Genomic DNA, 14,096 nt, shown 5'->3' with positions numbered 1-14,096 from the left:
GAAACAGGATACAAAAGAAGGGAGGACAGAAGGTGAAAAGGAAGGAAGGAAGGAAGGAAGGAAGGAAGGACACACAGTCACAGTCCTTTACATAAAACAGTTAGAGGAGCCGTTATTGGACAGAAAGAAATGATGATGTCATCACTGTTTAAAGTCCAGCCCCGCCCCAACATGACGTTTTCTCTGCGTCCAGTCAAAACTAAATGACCTGAAAACTTCCTCCTGAAAATCAGGAAGTTTCTCCTTTGTCTTTTTAAATCATATCATCATGGCATGTAAAGGGGGCACAGCACCGTAGTATGTCAAGGGGGCGGGGCATTGGCATCGATAAATAAACCTACAAGGATGTGTCATATGTATGATGGTATCACTAGCTCGACCTGTATCGAACATATATATATATACAAATGCACCAGAACTTTGTCTAAAATCAGTATCGGTTCTGATGGAGTGCATAAGATCACAATCTTATTGCAGTTGTCAGGAAAGCAAAAATTAAAAAACCTGGACCTAAAGTGATAATGAAAAGATCATACAAAATGTTTAATGAGGAAAACTTTATTGAAGAAGTAAAGAAATTGAACTGGGAGGATGTTCTAAAGGAAAATAATCCAGATGAAGCTCTGTCTAGGTTTGATGAAATTTTTGTGCCTGTAATTAATAAGCATGCGCCTCTCAAAAAGTTCACAGTCAAGAATATTCAGTCACCCTGGTTAGACAATGAGACTAAAGAATACACGAGACAAAGAGATCAATCCAAGAAAACCACAATGACTACAGGTTAAAGGGACGACTGGATCATATATCGTAAATTAAGAAACCATGTTACTAAATTAAATAGACTTAAAAAGAAATTATATTATGAAAACAATGATGGCAAAAAAGTTTGGAAAACACTAAATGACCTACTGGGTAGAAACACTTTGGATACACCATAATTCTTGGAAGTAGATGGCAACTTCTTAACGAAGCCAAATGATATAGCAAACTATTTTAATACATATTTTTTAAATAAAGTTGAAAAATTAAAAGATAATTTGCCCTCTGTTGACAGTAATGATCATATATCTGGCCTATTAATATAAGATAGTATTATGAAGAATAAATTGTATATTTAGTTTTGATAATGTATGTATAAAAAAGGTTGAAAATATTCTAAGAACTTGCAAAAACAAACCACCCGGTATTGATAATCTAGACAGCAAAATTTTGAAACCAGTTGCAGAGTTAGTTGCACCTTCGATCTGCCACATTATAAACACCAGCTTCAGCAGTGGTCTATGTCCACAAAAATGGAAAACAGCCAAAATACTGCCACTGCCTAAAAACAGGAAAGAGCCATTTTTGGGTGCAAATAGCCGTCCAATAAGTATACTGCCAGTATTATGTAAATGTATGGAAAGTATTATATACGAACAAACTATGAGTTACATGTTAGGCAATAATCTAATAACAGATTTTCAGCATGCATATAGAGAGGGGCACTCCACTGCCACAGCTTTAGCTCAGATGACGGATGACTGGCTCAGAGAAATTGATAAGAAGAACATGGTTGGTGCTGTTATGCTGGATTTCTCAGCAGCCTTTGACATAATTGACCACAACATATTGCTGAAAAAACTAGAATGTTTTGGGTTTGATCTGTTATCCTTGACATGGATTAAAAGCTATCTTACAGACAGGATGCACAGAACAGTTTTCTACAACGGTTGCTTTTCTGATGTGCGAGCTTTGACATGTGGGGTGCCACAGGGTAGTTGCTTGGGTCCATTACTATTTACTATTTTTACAAATGATCTGTCACAAATTTTGAACAGAGCCACTTTAGCCATGTATGCTGACGATTCGACCATATATGCCTCTGCATTTACAGCCAGTGAGCTAAATACAGTTTTAATCAAGGAGTTATAAACAGATGAACACTGGATAAATTGTAATAAAATAGTTCTGAATGTATCAAAAACTAACTGCATGATATTAGGCTCAAATTTCAACATCAGGATAACCCACAGTTAAATCTTAAAATAAAACAGGGCAGTATCAAGCAGGTGCAGGAGACCAAGCTGCTGGGAATAGTCAATGATGAAAAATTATCATGGAAAACACATATAAATAAGATGGCATGGCATTTCTATAATACGAAGACACAGGGCATGCCTAACTCCAAAATCAACTAGACTAGCAATTCAAGCCTTAATTATATCAAATCTTGACTATTGCCATGCAGTTTGGGCAAATGCAACTGCAGATATGATTGCAAAACTACAAAAAAATACAAAACAGAGCTGCACGCATTGTTCTTGGTTGTAGTTTGATGTCAAGTGTCATTAAAATGCATATGAATCTTGGCTGGTTAATGGTTAGCGACAGATTAATTTATTCATTATTATTATTCATTAGAAATGTGATCATAACAAAGACTCCTCATGTATTGTACCAAGAGCTATGCTACAGCGCTGATAACCATGAATACATCACTAGACATGCGGCTGGTGGATATTTTGCATTGCCAACTGTGAAATCTAATTGGGGTAAAAGAACTGTTGTGTACAGAGGCATGTATGAGTGGAACTTGTTTCCCAGGCACATCACACAAACAAACAGCAAAAGAACATTCAAACTGTTAGTCAAACAACATCTCTTTAATCAGTAAAAATGACAACTGTTGAACATAATAGTGTATACTTAAACAAGCAGGTTGCTGTGATTGATTGATTGATGTGCTGGAATAATATTAATATATGAACATAATAATATATATACTGTTTCTCAGACTTATTGTGTCTAACAATGACCTCAGTCAGTTTCTAAACTGTCGCAGTGCTCCTGTTTAAGTTGTGTTTTTGTTGGTTTACTCGGCTGCAGCGCCCCCATCGGGTGAGTCAGCTCCTGTCTGTCGTCTCTGCTGGCTAAGGACAGTGGTGGCGATGGTGGGGTCAGAGATGCTCATGGCGGTGTCAGGGTTGGTGTTGGGGGCAGCAGTGTTGTCTGCAGTGACGTCAGAGGACAGCTGTCTGGTGACGGCCGCTGACCCAGCACTGGATCCATCAGCTTTGCTCTCCGTCCAGCAAGACTCGTTGTCAGACGCTGAAGACAGTCGGGTCTTCCTCCATTGGCTGTTGGCCCAGACGCCGGCGCTGAGCTGGACTCCTGGTGGGCTCTGACCAGTGAGCGTGGCTCGGCGAGATGAAGTGCTGCTGGAGCTGAAAGATGAGCGCAGGTCCTTTTCATGCAGCCGCAGCAGAGGGCGCAGCAGTGGGACGTGGCAGCCGATGGCGGCGTGGTACTTTGGGTGTGTGATGGCGTAGATGATGGGGTTGTGAATGGCGGAGGCCTTTGCTATGACAGCAGGAACTGAGTTCATGTAGGGCGTCAGTAGGTGGGTGTAGCCCGCTGTGGCGGTCAGAGCTACAGCAGAGTACGGTGACCAGGAGATGACGAACAGCAGGATCACTCCCAGAGCAACTTTAGCCAACCGCCAGTCACTGAGCAGACACTCGTACGCCTTGTTGGTCTCACCACAGTTCAGCTGCTCCGCCTCCTGAGCTGCCTCCCGCACCACCTGGAAGATGGCGTAGTGGCAGCCAGCGATGAGACAGAGCGGGACAAAGAAGACGAAGGCGAACAGCAGAATGGTGTAGGTGCGCACAGCGGTGGTGAAGCTCATGTAGTCCCAGCTGCAGGACGTTTGCAGGCCTTCAGGGATGTAGGCGCTCCACCCGAAGTACGGTGGCAGACTCCACCCTAGAGAGTACAACCACACCCCCACCAGCACCGCCCACACCCGCTCACGACTCACCCCGCCCAGCAGAGCCAGTGGCCGCGTGATGGCCAGGCAGCGATCCACCGCGATGGCTGTCAGTGTAATCATGGAGGTGATGCCAAACAACGCGCCACAGAAAGCGTACAGCTCACAGGCGAGCTCCCCAAACACTCAGTGGTGATGTCGGCTGGACACAAAGAAGACGGGAGACTGCGTCAGAGACATCATGAAGTCTGCTGCCGCCAGGTTGACCACCAGCAGGTTGCTGGGCAAACGAAGTGTCGGACTGCGACAGAACACGTAGATGACCAGACCGTTTCCCAGCATGCCCATCACCCCTACCAACAGGATGACAGAGCCGATGATGTAGTGGGTGTGGTCAGGAACGTCAACCGTGGGGAACAGGTGAGGCTTCAGGTGAGTGTGGTGTGTTGGGATGTGGCCATGAAGGTGGAGAACCTTCGACATCCTGCTGTGATGATGATCAGACAGGAAGGATGTGCAGTTTCCTCCCAGAGAACAGAGAGTCCTGGTCAGCTGGTGATGAGTCATTGTTGTCCACTGGATGTCTGCTGGACATCCGCTGGACGTCTCCTTGATGTCAGCTGGATGTCGGCTGGATGTCTCCTTGATGTCAGGTGGATGTCGGCTGGACGTCTCCTTGATGTCAGATGGATGTCGGCTGGATGTCTCCCTGATGTTGGCTTGACGTCTCCTTGATGTCGGGTGGATGTCTCCCTGATGTTGGCTTGACGTCTCCTTGATGTCGGCTGGACGTCTCCTTGATGTCAGATGGATGTCTCCTTGATGTCGGCTGGATGTCAGATGGATGTCTCCTTGATGTCGGCTGGACGTCTCCTTGATGTCGGCTGGACGTCTCCTTGATGTCAGCTGGATGTCTCCTTGATGTCGGCTGGACGTCTCCTTGATGTCGGCTGGACGTCTCCTTGATGTCGGCTGGACGTCTCCTTGATATCAGCTGGATGTCGGCTGGACGTCTCCCTGATGTCGGCTGGACGTCTCCTTGATGTCGGCTGGACGTCTCCTTGATGTCAGCTGGATGTTGGCTGGATGTCTCCTTGATGTCAGCTGGATGTTGGCTTGATGTCGCCTGGATGTTTCCTTGATGTCGGCTGGACGTCTCCTTGATGTCGGCTGGATGTTTCCTTGATGTCGGCTGGACGTCTCCTTGATATCGGCTGGACGTCTCCTTGATGTCGGCTGGATGTCGGCTGGACGTCTCCCTGATGTCGGCTGGACGTCTCCTTGATGTCAGCTGGATGTCGGCTGGATGTCTCCTTGATGTCGGCTGGATGTCGGCTGGACGTCTCCCTGATGTCGGCTGGACGTCTCCTTGATGTCAGCTGGATGTCGACTGGATGTCTCCTTGATGTCAGCTGGATGTCGGCTGGACGTCTCCTTGATGTCAGCTGGACGTCTCCCTGATGTCGGCTGGACGTCTCCTTGATGTCAGATGGATGCCTCCTTGATGTCGGCTGGATGTCAGATGGATGTCTCCTTGATGTCGGCTGGACGTCTCCTTGATGTCGGCTGGACATTTCCTTGATGTCAGCTGGATGTTGGCTGGATGTCTCCTTGATGTCAGCTGGATGTCGGCTGGACGTCTCCTTGATATCGCCTGGATGTTTCCTTGATGTCGGCTGGAGGTCTCCTTGATATCGGCTGGACGTCTCCTTGATGTCGGCTGGATGTCGGCTGGAGGTCTCCTTGATGTCAGCTGGATGTCTCCTTGATATCGGCTGGACGTCTCCTTGATGTCGGATGGATGTCGGCTGGATGTCTCCTTAATGTCGGCTGGACGTCTCCTTGATGTCAACTGGATGTCGGCTGGACGTCTCCTTGATGTCGGCTGGAAGTCTCCCTGATGTCGGCTGGATGTCTCCTTGATGTCGGCTGGACGTCTCCTTGATGTCGGCTGGACGTCTCCTTGATGTCAGCTAGATGTCGGCTGGAGGTCTCCTTGATATCGGCTGGACGTCTCCTTGATGTCAGCTGGTTGTCGGCTGGACGTCTCCCTGATGTCGGCTGGATGTCGGCTGGACGTCTCCTTGATGTCGGCTGGATGTCTCCTTGATGTCAACTGGATGTCGGCTGGACGTCTCCTTGATATCGGCTGGACGTCTCCTTGATGTCGGCTGGATGTCGGCTGGACGTCTCCCTGATGTCGGCTGGACGTCTCCTTGATGTCAGCTGGATGTCGGCTGGATGTCTCCTTGATGTCAGCTGGATGTCGGCTGGACGTCTCCTTGATGTCAGCTGGTTGTCGGCTGGACGTCTCCTTGATGTCGGCTGGATGTCTCCTTGATGTCGGCTGGATGTCGGCTGGACGTCTCCTTGATGTCGGATGGATGTCTCCTTGATGTCGGCTGGTTGTCGGCTGGACGTCTCCTTGATGTCGGCTGGATGTCTCCTTGATGTCAACTGGATGTCGGCTGGACGTCTCCTTGATGTCGGCTGGATGTCAGCTGGACGTCTCCTTGATGTCGGCTGGATGTCAGCTGGACGTCTCCCTGATGTCGGCTGGACGTCTCCTTGATGTCAGCTGGATGTCGACTGGATGTCTCCTTGATGTCAGCTGGATGTCGGCTGGACGTCTCCTTGATGTCAGATGGATGCCTCCTTGATGTCGGCTGGATGTCAGATGGATGTCTCCTTGATGTCGGCTGGACGTCTCCTTGATGTTGGCTGGACGTCTCCTTGATGTCGGCTGGACGTCTCCTTGATGTCGGCTGGACATTTCCTTGATGTCAGCTGGATGTTGGCTGGATGTCTCCTTGATGTCAGCTGGATGTCGGCTGGACGTCTCCTTGATATCGCCTGGATGTTTCCTTGATGTCGGCTGGACGTCTCCTTGATGTCGGCTGGAGGTCTCCTTGATATCGGCTGGACGTCTCCTTGATGTCGGATGGATGTCGGCTGGAGGTCTCCTTGATGTCAGCTGGATGTCTCCTTGATATCGGCTGGACGTCTCCTTGATGTCGGATGGATGTCGGCTGGATGTCTCCTTAATGTCGGCTGGACGTCTCCTTGATGTCAACTGGATGTCGGCTGGACGTCTCCTTGATATCGGCTGGACGTCTCCTTGATATCGGCTGGACGTCTCCTTGATGTCGGCTGGACGTCTCCTTGATATCGGCTGGACGTCTCCTTGATGTCGGCTGGAAGTCTCCCTGATGTCGGCTGGATGTCTCCTTGATGTCGGCTGGACGTCTCCTTGATGTCGGCTGGATGTCTCCTTGATGTCGGCTGGACGTCTCCTTGATGTCAGCTAGATGTCGGCTGGAGGTCTCCTTGATATCGGCTGGACGTCTCCTTGATGTCAGCTGGTTGTCGGCTGGACGTCTCCCTGATGTCGGCTGGACGTCTCCTTGATGTCGGCTGGATGTCTCCTTGATGTCGGCTGGATGTCTCCTTGATGTCAGCTGGATGTTGGCTGGACGTCTCCTTGATGTCGGCTGGACGTCTCCTTGATGTCAGCTGGACGTCTCCTTGATGTCGGCTGGACGTCTCCTTGATGTCAGCTGGATGTCGGCTGGACGTCTCCCTGATGTCGGCTGGACGTCTCCTTGATGTCGGCTGGACGTCTCCTTGATGTCGGCTGGGCGTCGGCTGGATGTCTCCTTGATGTCGGCTGGATGTCTCCTTGATGTCGGCTGGACGTCTCCTTGATGTTGGCTGGACGTCTCCTTGATGTCAGCTGGATGTCGGCTGGACGTCTCCTTGATGTTGGCTGGACGTCTCCTTGATGTCAGCTGGATGTCGGCTGGACGTCTCCCTGATGTCGGCTGGACGTCTCCTTGATGTCGGCTGGATGTCGGCTGGACGTCTCCTTGATGTTGGCTGGACGTCTCCTTGATGTCAGCTGGATGTTGGCTGGATGTCTCCTTGATGTCAGCTGGATGTTGGCTGGACGTCTCCTTGATGTCGCCTGGATGTTTCCTTGATGTCGGCTGGACGTCTCCTTGATGTCGGCTGGAGGTCTCCTTGATGTCAGCTGGATGTCTCCTTGATGTCAGCTGGATGTCTCCTTGATATCGGCTGGACGTCTCCTTGATGTCAGCTGGACATCTCCTTGATGTCAGCTGGATGTCTCCTTGATGTCAGCTGGATGTCGGCTGGATGTCTCCTTGATGTCAGCTGGATGTCGGCTGGACGTCTCCTTGATGTCGGCTGGATGTTGGCTGGATGTCTCCTTGATGTCAGCTGGATGTTGGCTGGACGTCTCCTTGATGTCGCCTGGATGTTTCCTTGATGTCGGCTGGACGTCTCCTTGATGTCAGCTGGAGGTCTCCTTGATGTCAGCTGGATGTCTCCTTGATATCGGCTGGACGTCTCCTTGATGTCGGATGGATGTCGGCTGGATGTCTCCTTAATGTCGGCTGGATGTCTCCTTGATGTCAGCTGGATGTCTCCTTGATGTCAGCTGGATGTCGGCTGGATGTCTCCTTGATGTCAGCTGGATGTCTCCTTGATGTCGGCTGGACGTCTCCTTGATGTCAGCTGGATGTCTCCTTGATGTCGGCTGGATGTCGGCTGGACGTCTCCTTGATGTCGGCTGGACGTCTCCTTGATGTCGGCTGGACGTCTCCTTGATGTCAGCTGGATGTCTCCTTGATGTCGGCTGGATGTCGGCTGGACGTCTCCTTGATGTCGGCTGGACGTCTCCTTGATGTCAGCTGGATGTCTCCTTGATGTCGGCTGGATGTCGGCTGGATGTCAGATGGATGTCTCCTTGATGTCGGCTGGATGTCAGATGGATGTCTCCTTGAAGTCGGCTGGATGTCAGATGGATGTCTCCTTGATGTCGGCTGGATGTCAGATGGATGTCTCCTTGATGTCGGCTGGATGTCGGCTGGACATCTCCTTGATGTCAGATGGATGTCTCCTTGATGTCAGCTGGATGTCGACTGGATGTCTCCTTGATGTCGGCTGGACGTCTCCTTGATGTCAACTGGATGTCTCCTTGATGTCAGCTGGATGTCGGTTGGATGTCTCCTTGATGTCGGCTGGACGTCTCCTTGATGTCAGCTGGATGTCTCCTTGATGTCAGCTGGATGTCGACTGGATGTCTCCTTGATGTCAGCTGGATGTCTCCTTGATGTCAGCTGGATGTCTCCTTGATGTCAGCTGGATGTCTCCTTGATGTCAGCTGGATGTCGGCTGGAGGTCTTCTTGATGTCGGCTGGACGTCTCCTTGATGTCAGCTGGATGTCTCCTTGATGTCAGCTGGATGTCGGCTGGATGTCTCCTTGATGTCAGCTGGATGTCGGCTGGACGTCTCCTTGATATCGGCTGGACGTCTCCTTGATGTCGGTTGGATGTCAACTTGATGTTGGCTGGACGTCTCCTTGATGTCGGCTGGATGTCTCCTTGATGTCAGATGGATGTCTCCTTGATGTCAGCTGGATGTCGACTGGATGTCTCCTTGATGTCAGCTGGATGTCTCCTTGATGTCAGCTGGATGTCTCCTTGATGTCAGATGGATGTCTCCTTGATGTCAGATGGATGTCGGCTGGACGTCTCCTTGATGTCGGCTGGACGTCTCCTTGATGTCAGCTGGATGTCTCCTTGATGTCAGCTGGATGTCTCCTTGATGTCAGATGGATGTCTCCTTGATGTCAGATGGATGTCGGCTGGACGTCTCCTTGATGTCGGCTGGACGTCTCCTTGATGTCAGCTGGATGTCTCCTTGATGTCGGCTGGACGTCTCCTTGATGTCAGCTGGATGTCTCCTTGATGTCAGCTGGATGTTGGCTGGATGTCTCCTTGATGTCAGCTGGATGTCTCCTTGATGTCAGCTGGATGTCTCCTTGATGTCAGCTGGATGTCTCCTTGATGTCAGATGGATGTCGGCTGGACGTCTCCTTGATGTCGGCTGGACGTCTCCTTGATGTCTCCTTGATGTCGGCTGGACGTCTCCTTGATGTCTCTTTGATGTCGGCTGGACGTCTCATTGATGTCAGCTGGATGTCGGCTGGACGTCTCCTTGATGTCGGCTGGATGTCAGATGGATGTCTCCTTGATGTCGGCTGGATGTCAGATGGATGTCTCCTTGATGTCGGCTGGATGTTGGCTGGACATCTCCTTGATGTCGGCTGGACGTCTCCTTGATGTCGGCTGGATGTTGGCTGGACATCTCCTTGATGTCGGCTGGATGTCTCCTTGATGTCAGCTGGACATCTCCTTGATGTCGGCTGGACGTCTCCTTGATGTCGGCTGGACGTCTCCTTGATGTCAGCTGGATGTCGGCTGGACGTCTCCTTGATGTCAGCTGGATGTCGGCTGGACGTCTCCTTGATGTCAGCTGGATGTTGGCTGGACATCTCCTTGATGTCGGCTGGATGTCTCCTTGATGTCAGCTGGACATCTCCTTGATGTCGGCTGGACGTCTCCTTGATGTTGGCTGGACGTCTCCTTGATGTCAGCTGGATGTCGGCTGGACGTCTCCCTGATGTCGGCTGGACGTCTCCTTGATGTCGGCTGGATGTCGGCTGGACGTCTCCTTGATGTTGGCTGGACGTCTCCTTGATGTCAGCTGGATGTTGGCTGGATGTCTCCTTGATGTCAGCTGGATGTTGGCTGGACGTCTCCTTGATGTCGCCTGGATGTTTCCTTGATGTCGGCTGGACGTCTCCTTGATGTCGGCTGGAGGTCTCCTTGATGTCAGCTGGATGTCTCCTTGATGTCAGCTGGATGTCTCCTTGATATCGGCTGGACGTCTCCTTGATGTCAGCTGGACATCTCCTTGATGTCAGCTGGATGTCTCCTTGATGTCAGCTGGATGTCGGCTGGATGTCTCCTTGATGTCAGCTGGATGTCGGCTGGACGTCTCCTTGATGTCGGCTGGATGTTGGCTGGATGTCTCCTTGATGTCAGCTGGATGTTGGCTGGACGTCTCCTTGATGTCGCCTGGATGTTTCCTTGATGTCGGCTGGACGTCTCCTTGATGTCGGCTGGAGGTCTCCTTGATGTCAGCTGGATGTCTCCTTGATATCGGCTGGACGTCTCCTTGATGTCGGATGGATGTCGGCTGGATGTCTCCTTAATGTCGGCTGGATGTCTCCTTGATGTCAGCTGGATGTCTCCTTGATGTCAGCTGGATGTCGGCTGGATGTCTCCTTGATGTCAGCTGGATGTCTCCTTGATGTCGGCTGGACGTCTCCTTGATGTCAGCTGGATGTCGACTGGACGTCTCCTTGATGTCGGCTGGACGTCTCCTTGATGTCGGCTGGACGTCTCCTTGATGTCAGCTGGATGTCTCCTTGATGTCAGATGGATGTCGGCTGGACGTCTCCTTGATGTCGGCTGGACGTCTCCTTGATGTCAGCTGGATGTCTCCTTGATGTCGGCTGGATGTCGGCTGGATGTCAGATGGATGTCTCCTTGATGTCGGCTGGATGTCAGATGGATGTCTCCTTGAAGTCGGCTGGATGTCAGATGGATGTCTCCTTGATGTCGGCTGGATGTCAGATGGATGTCTCCTTGATGTCGGCTGGATGTCGGCTGGACGTCTCCTTGATGTCAGCTGGATGTCGACTGGATGTCTCCTTGATGTCGGCTGGACGTCTCCTTGATGTCAACTGGATGTCTCCTTGATGTCAGCTGGATGTCGGTTGGATGTCTCCTTGATGTCGGCTGGACGTCTCCTTGATGTCAGCTGGATGTCTCCTTGATGTCAGCTGGATGTCGACTGGATGTCTCCTTGATGTCAGCTGGATGTCTCCTTGATGTCAGCTGGATGTCGACTGGATGTCTCCTTGATGTCAGCTGGATGTCTCCTTGATGTCAGCTGGATGTCTCCTTGATGTCAGCTGGATGTCTCCTTGATGTCAGCTGGATGTCGGCTGGAGGTCTCCTTGATGTCGGCTGGACGTCTCCTTGATGTCAGCTGGATGTCTCCTTGATGTCAGCTGGATGTCGGCTGGATGTCTCCTTGATGTCAGCTGGATGTCGGCTGGACGTCTCCTTGATATCAGCTGGATGTCTCCTTGATATCGGCTGGACGTCTCCTTGATGTCGGATGGATGTCGGGTGGACGTCTCCTTGATATCGGCTGGACGTCTCCTTAATGTCGGCTGGACGTCTCCTTGATGTCAACTGGATGTCGGGTGGACGTCTCCTTGATATCGGCTGGACGTCTCCTTGATGTCGGTTGGATGTCAACTTGATGTTGGCTGGACGTCTCCTTGATGTCGGCTGGACGTCTCCTTGATGTCAGATGGATGTCTCCTTGATGTCAGCTGGATGTCGACTGGATGTCTCCTTGATGTCAGCTGGATGTCTCCTTGATGTCAGCTGGATGTCTCCTTGATGTCAGATGGATGTCTCCTTGATGTCAGATGGATGTCGGCTGGACGTCTCCTTGATGTCGGCTGGACGTCTCCTTGATGTCAGCTGGATGTCTCCTTGATGTCGGCTGGACGTCTCCTTGATGTCAGCTGGATGTCTCCTTGATGTCAGCTGGATGTTGGCTGGATGTCTCCTTGATGTCAGCTGGATGTCTCCTTGATGTCAGCTGGATGTCTCCTTGATGTCAGCTGGATGGTGGCTGGATGTCTCCTTGATGTCAGCTGGATGTCTCCTTGATGTCAGCTGGATGTCTCCTTGATGTCAGATGGATGTCGGCTGGACGTCTCCTTGATGTCGGCTGGACGTCTCCTTGATGTCGGCTGGACGTCTCCTTGATGTCTCCTTGATGTCGGCTGGACGTCTCCTTGATGTCTCTTTGATGTCGGCTGGATGTCTCATTGATGTCAGCTGGATGTCGGCTGGACGTCTCCTTGATGTCGGCTGGATGTCAGATGGATGTCTCCTTGATGTCGGCTGGATGTCAGATGGATGTCTCCTTGATGTCGGCTGGATGTTGGCTGGACATCTCCTTGATGTCGGCTGGACGTCTCTTTGATGTCGGCTGGATGTTGGCTGGACATCTCCTTGATGTCGGCTGGATGTCTCCTTGATGTCAGCTGGACATCTCCTTGATGTCGGCTGGACGTCTCCTTGATGTCGGCTGGACGTCTCCTTGATGTCAGCTGGATGTCGGCTGGACGTCTCCTTGATGTCAGCTGGATGTCGGCTGGACGTCTCCTTGATGTCAGCTGGATGTTGGCTGGACATCTCCTTGATGTCGGCTGGATGTCTCCTTGATGTCAGCTGGACATCTCCTTGATGTCGGCTGGACGTCTCCTTGATGTCGGCTGGATGTCTCCTTGATGTCGGCTGGACGTCTCCTTGATGTCGGCTGGACGTCTCCTTGATGTCGGCTGGTTTCAGCAGTCGTGTCTTTGAGGAGCGGTGTGTGGTGCTGCAGCTCTTTATAACCATGTGATCGATGGATGGCAGCGGGTCATCGAGCACCGCTCAGACTGATCCATTAACTCGGAGCAGATATGACCTGAATGTCACAGATTGACACTCTGAGTGTGTCACTGCGGTGAAAACAGGTCAACACGTCCTCATGATGTCATCAGCAGTGACCACAGGGACAATACAGACGACTGCAGGATATAAACTGTGTGACAACATAAAACTAAAGTACTGAATGTCAACAAGAACATTTTTTATCAGTAAAACTTTACAGGGAGAAAATGACTTCCTGAACGACAAAAACAAAATGACGTCAGCCTCCTGTGTCTGTCTGTGTGTGTGTGTCTGTGTGTGTGTCTGTCCGTCTGTCTGTCTGTCTGTGTGTCTGTCTGTCTGTGTGTCTGTCTGTCTGTGTGTGTGTCTGTCTGTGAGTGTCTGTGTGTGTGTGTGTGTGTGTGTCTGTCTGTGCGTGTGTCTGTCTGTGTGTGTGTCTGTGTGTGTGTCTGTGTGTGTGTCTGTGTGTGTGTCTGTCCGTCTGTCTGTCTGTCTGTGTGTCTGTCTGTCTGTGTGTCTGTCTGTCTGTCTGTCTGTCTGTGTGTCTGTCTGTGTGTCTGTCTGTCTGTGTGTCTGTCTGTCTGTGTGTCTGTCTGTCTGTCTGTCTGTCTGTGTGTGTGTCTGTCTGTGAGTGTCTGTCTGTGTGTGTGTGTGTGTGTGTGTGTGTGTGTCTGTCTGTGCGTGTGTCTGTCTGTGTGTGTGTCTGTGTGTGTCTGTGTCTGTGTGTGTGTGTGTCTGTGTGTGTCTGTGTGTGTGTGTGTCTGTGTGTGTGTGTCTATACATTCATGGATACTTTCTGTCAAAGCTTTAATGCCAAGAAAATTTAATACTTGATAAAATTGCGATTAAGACTTTTTAATTTTCCGACATTTGATTTATCACCTTTTAATACTTTTAAAGACCCTGCAGATACCCTGAGGGATTACTACTAGTTGGTTAAAGAATAATTAAG

At 50.6% G+C, this 14,096-nt stretch overlaps 1 protein-coding gene across 1 annotated transcript; it reads right to left on the bottom strand.

Moving 5' to 3' along the window:
* Positions 1–542: 542 nt before the first annotated feature.
* On the bottom strand, positions 543–4,622 carry opn4.1 (opsin 4.1). Its single transcript, XM_033650158.2, is given in 1 exon segment — positions 543–4,622. A coding segment is annotated over 1 exon segment (1,464 nt). The 5' UTR covers positions 4,316–4,622; the 3' UTR covers positions 543–2,851.
* Between the last annotated feature and the right edge of the window lie 9,474 nt (positions 4,623–14,096).

The sequence above is a fragment of the Epinephelus lanceolatus genome, chromosome 12 (assembly GCF_041903045.1).
Source record: "Epinephelus lanceolatus isolate andai-2023 chromosome 12, ASM4190304v1, whole genome shotgun sequence".
NCBI classification, from domain to species: domain Eukaryota; kingdom Metazoa; phylum Chordata; class Actinopteri; order Perciformes; family Serranidae; genus Epinephelus; species Epinephelus lanceolatus.
Note: the sequence above shows the minus strand (reverse complement) of the source record. Positions and strands in the feature narration are given on the sequence as shown.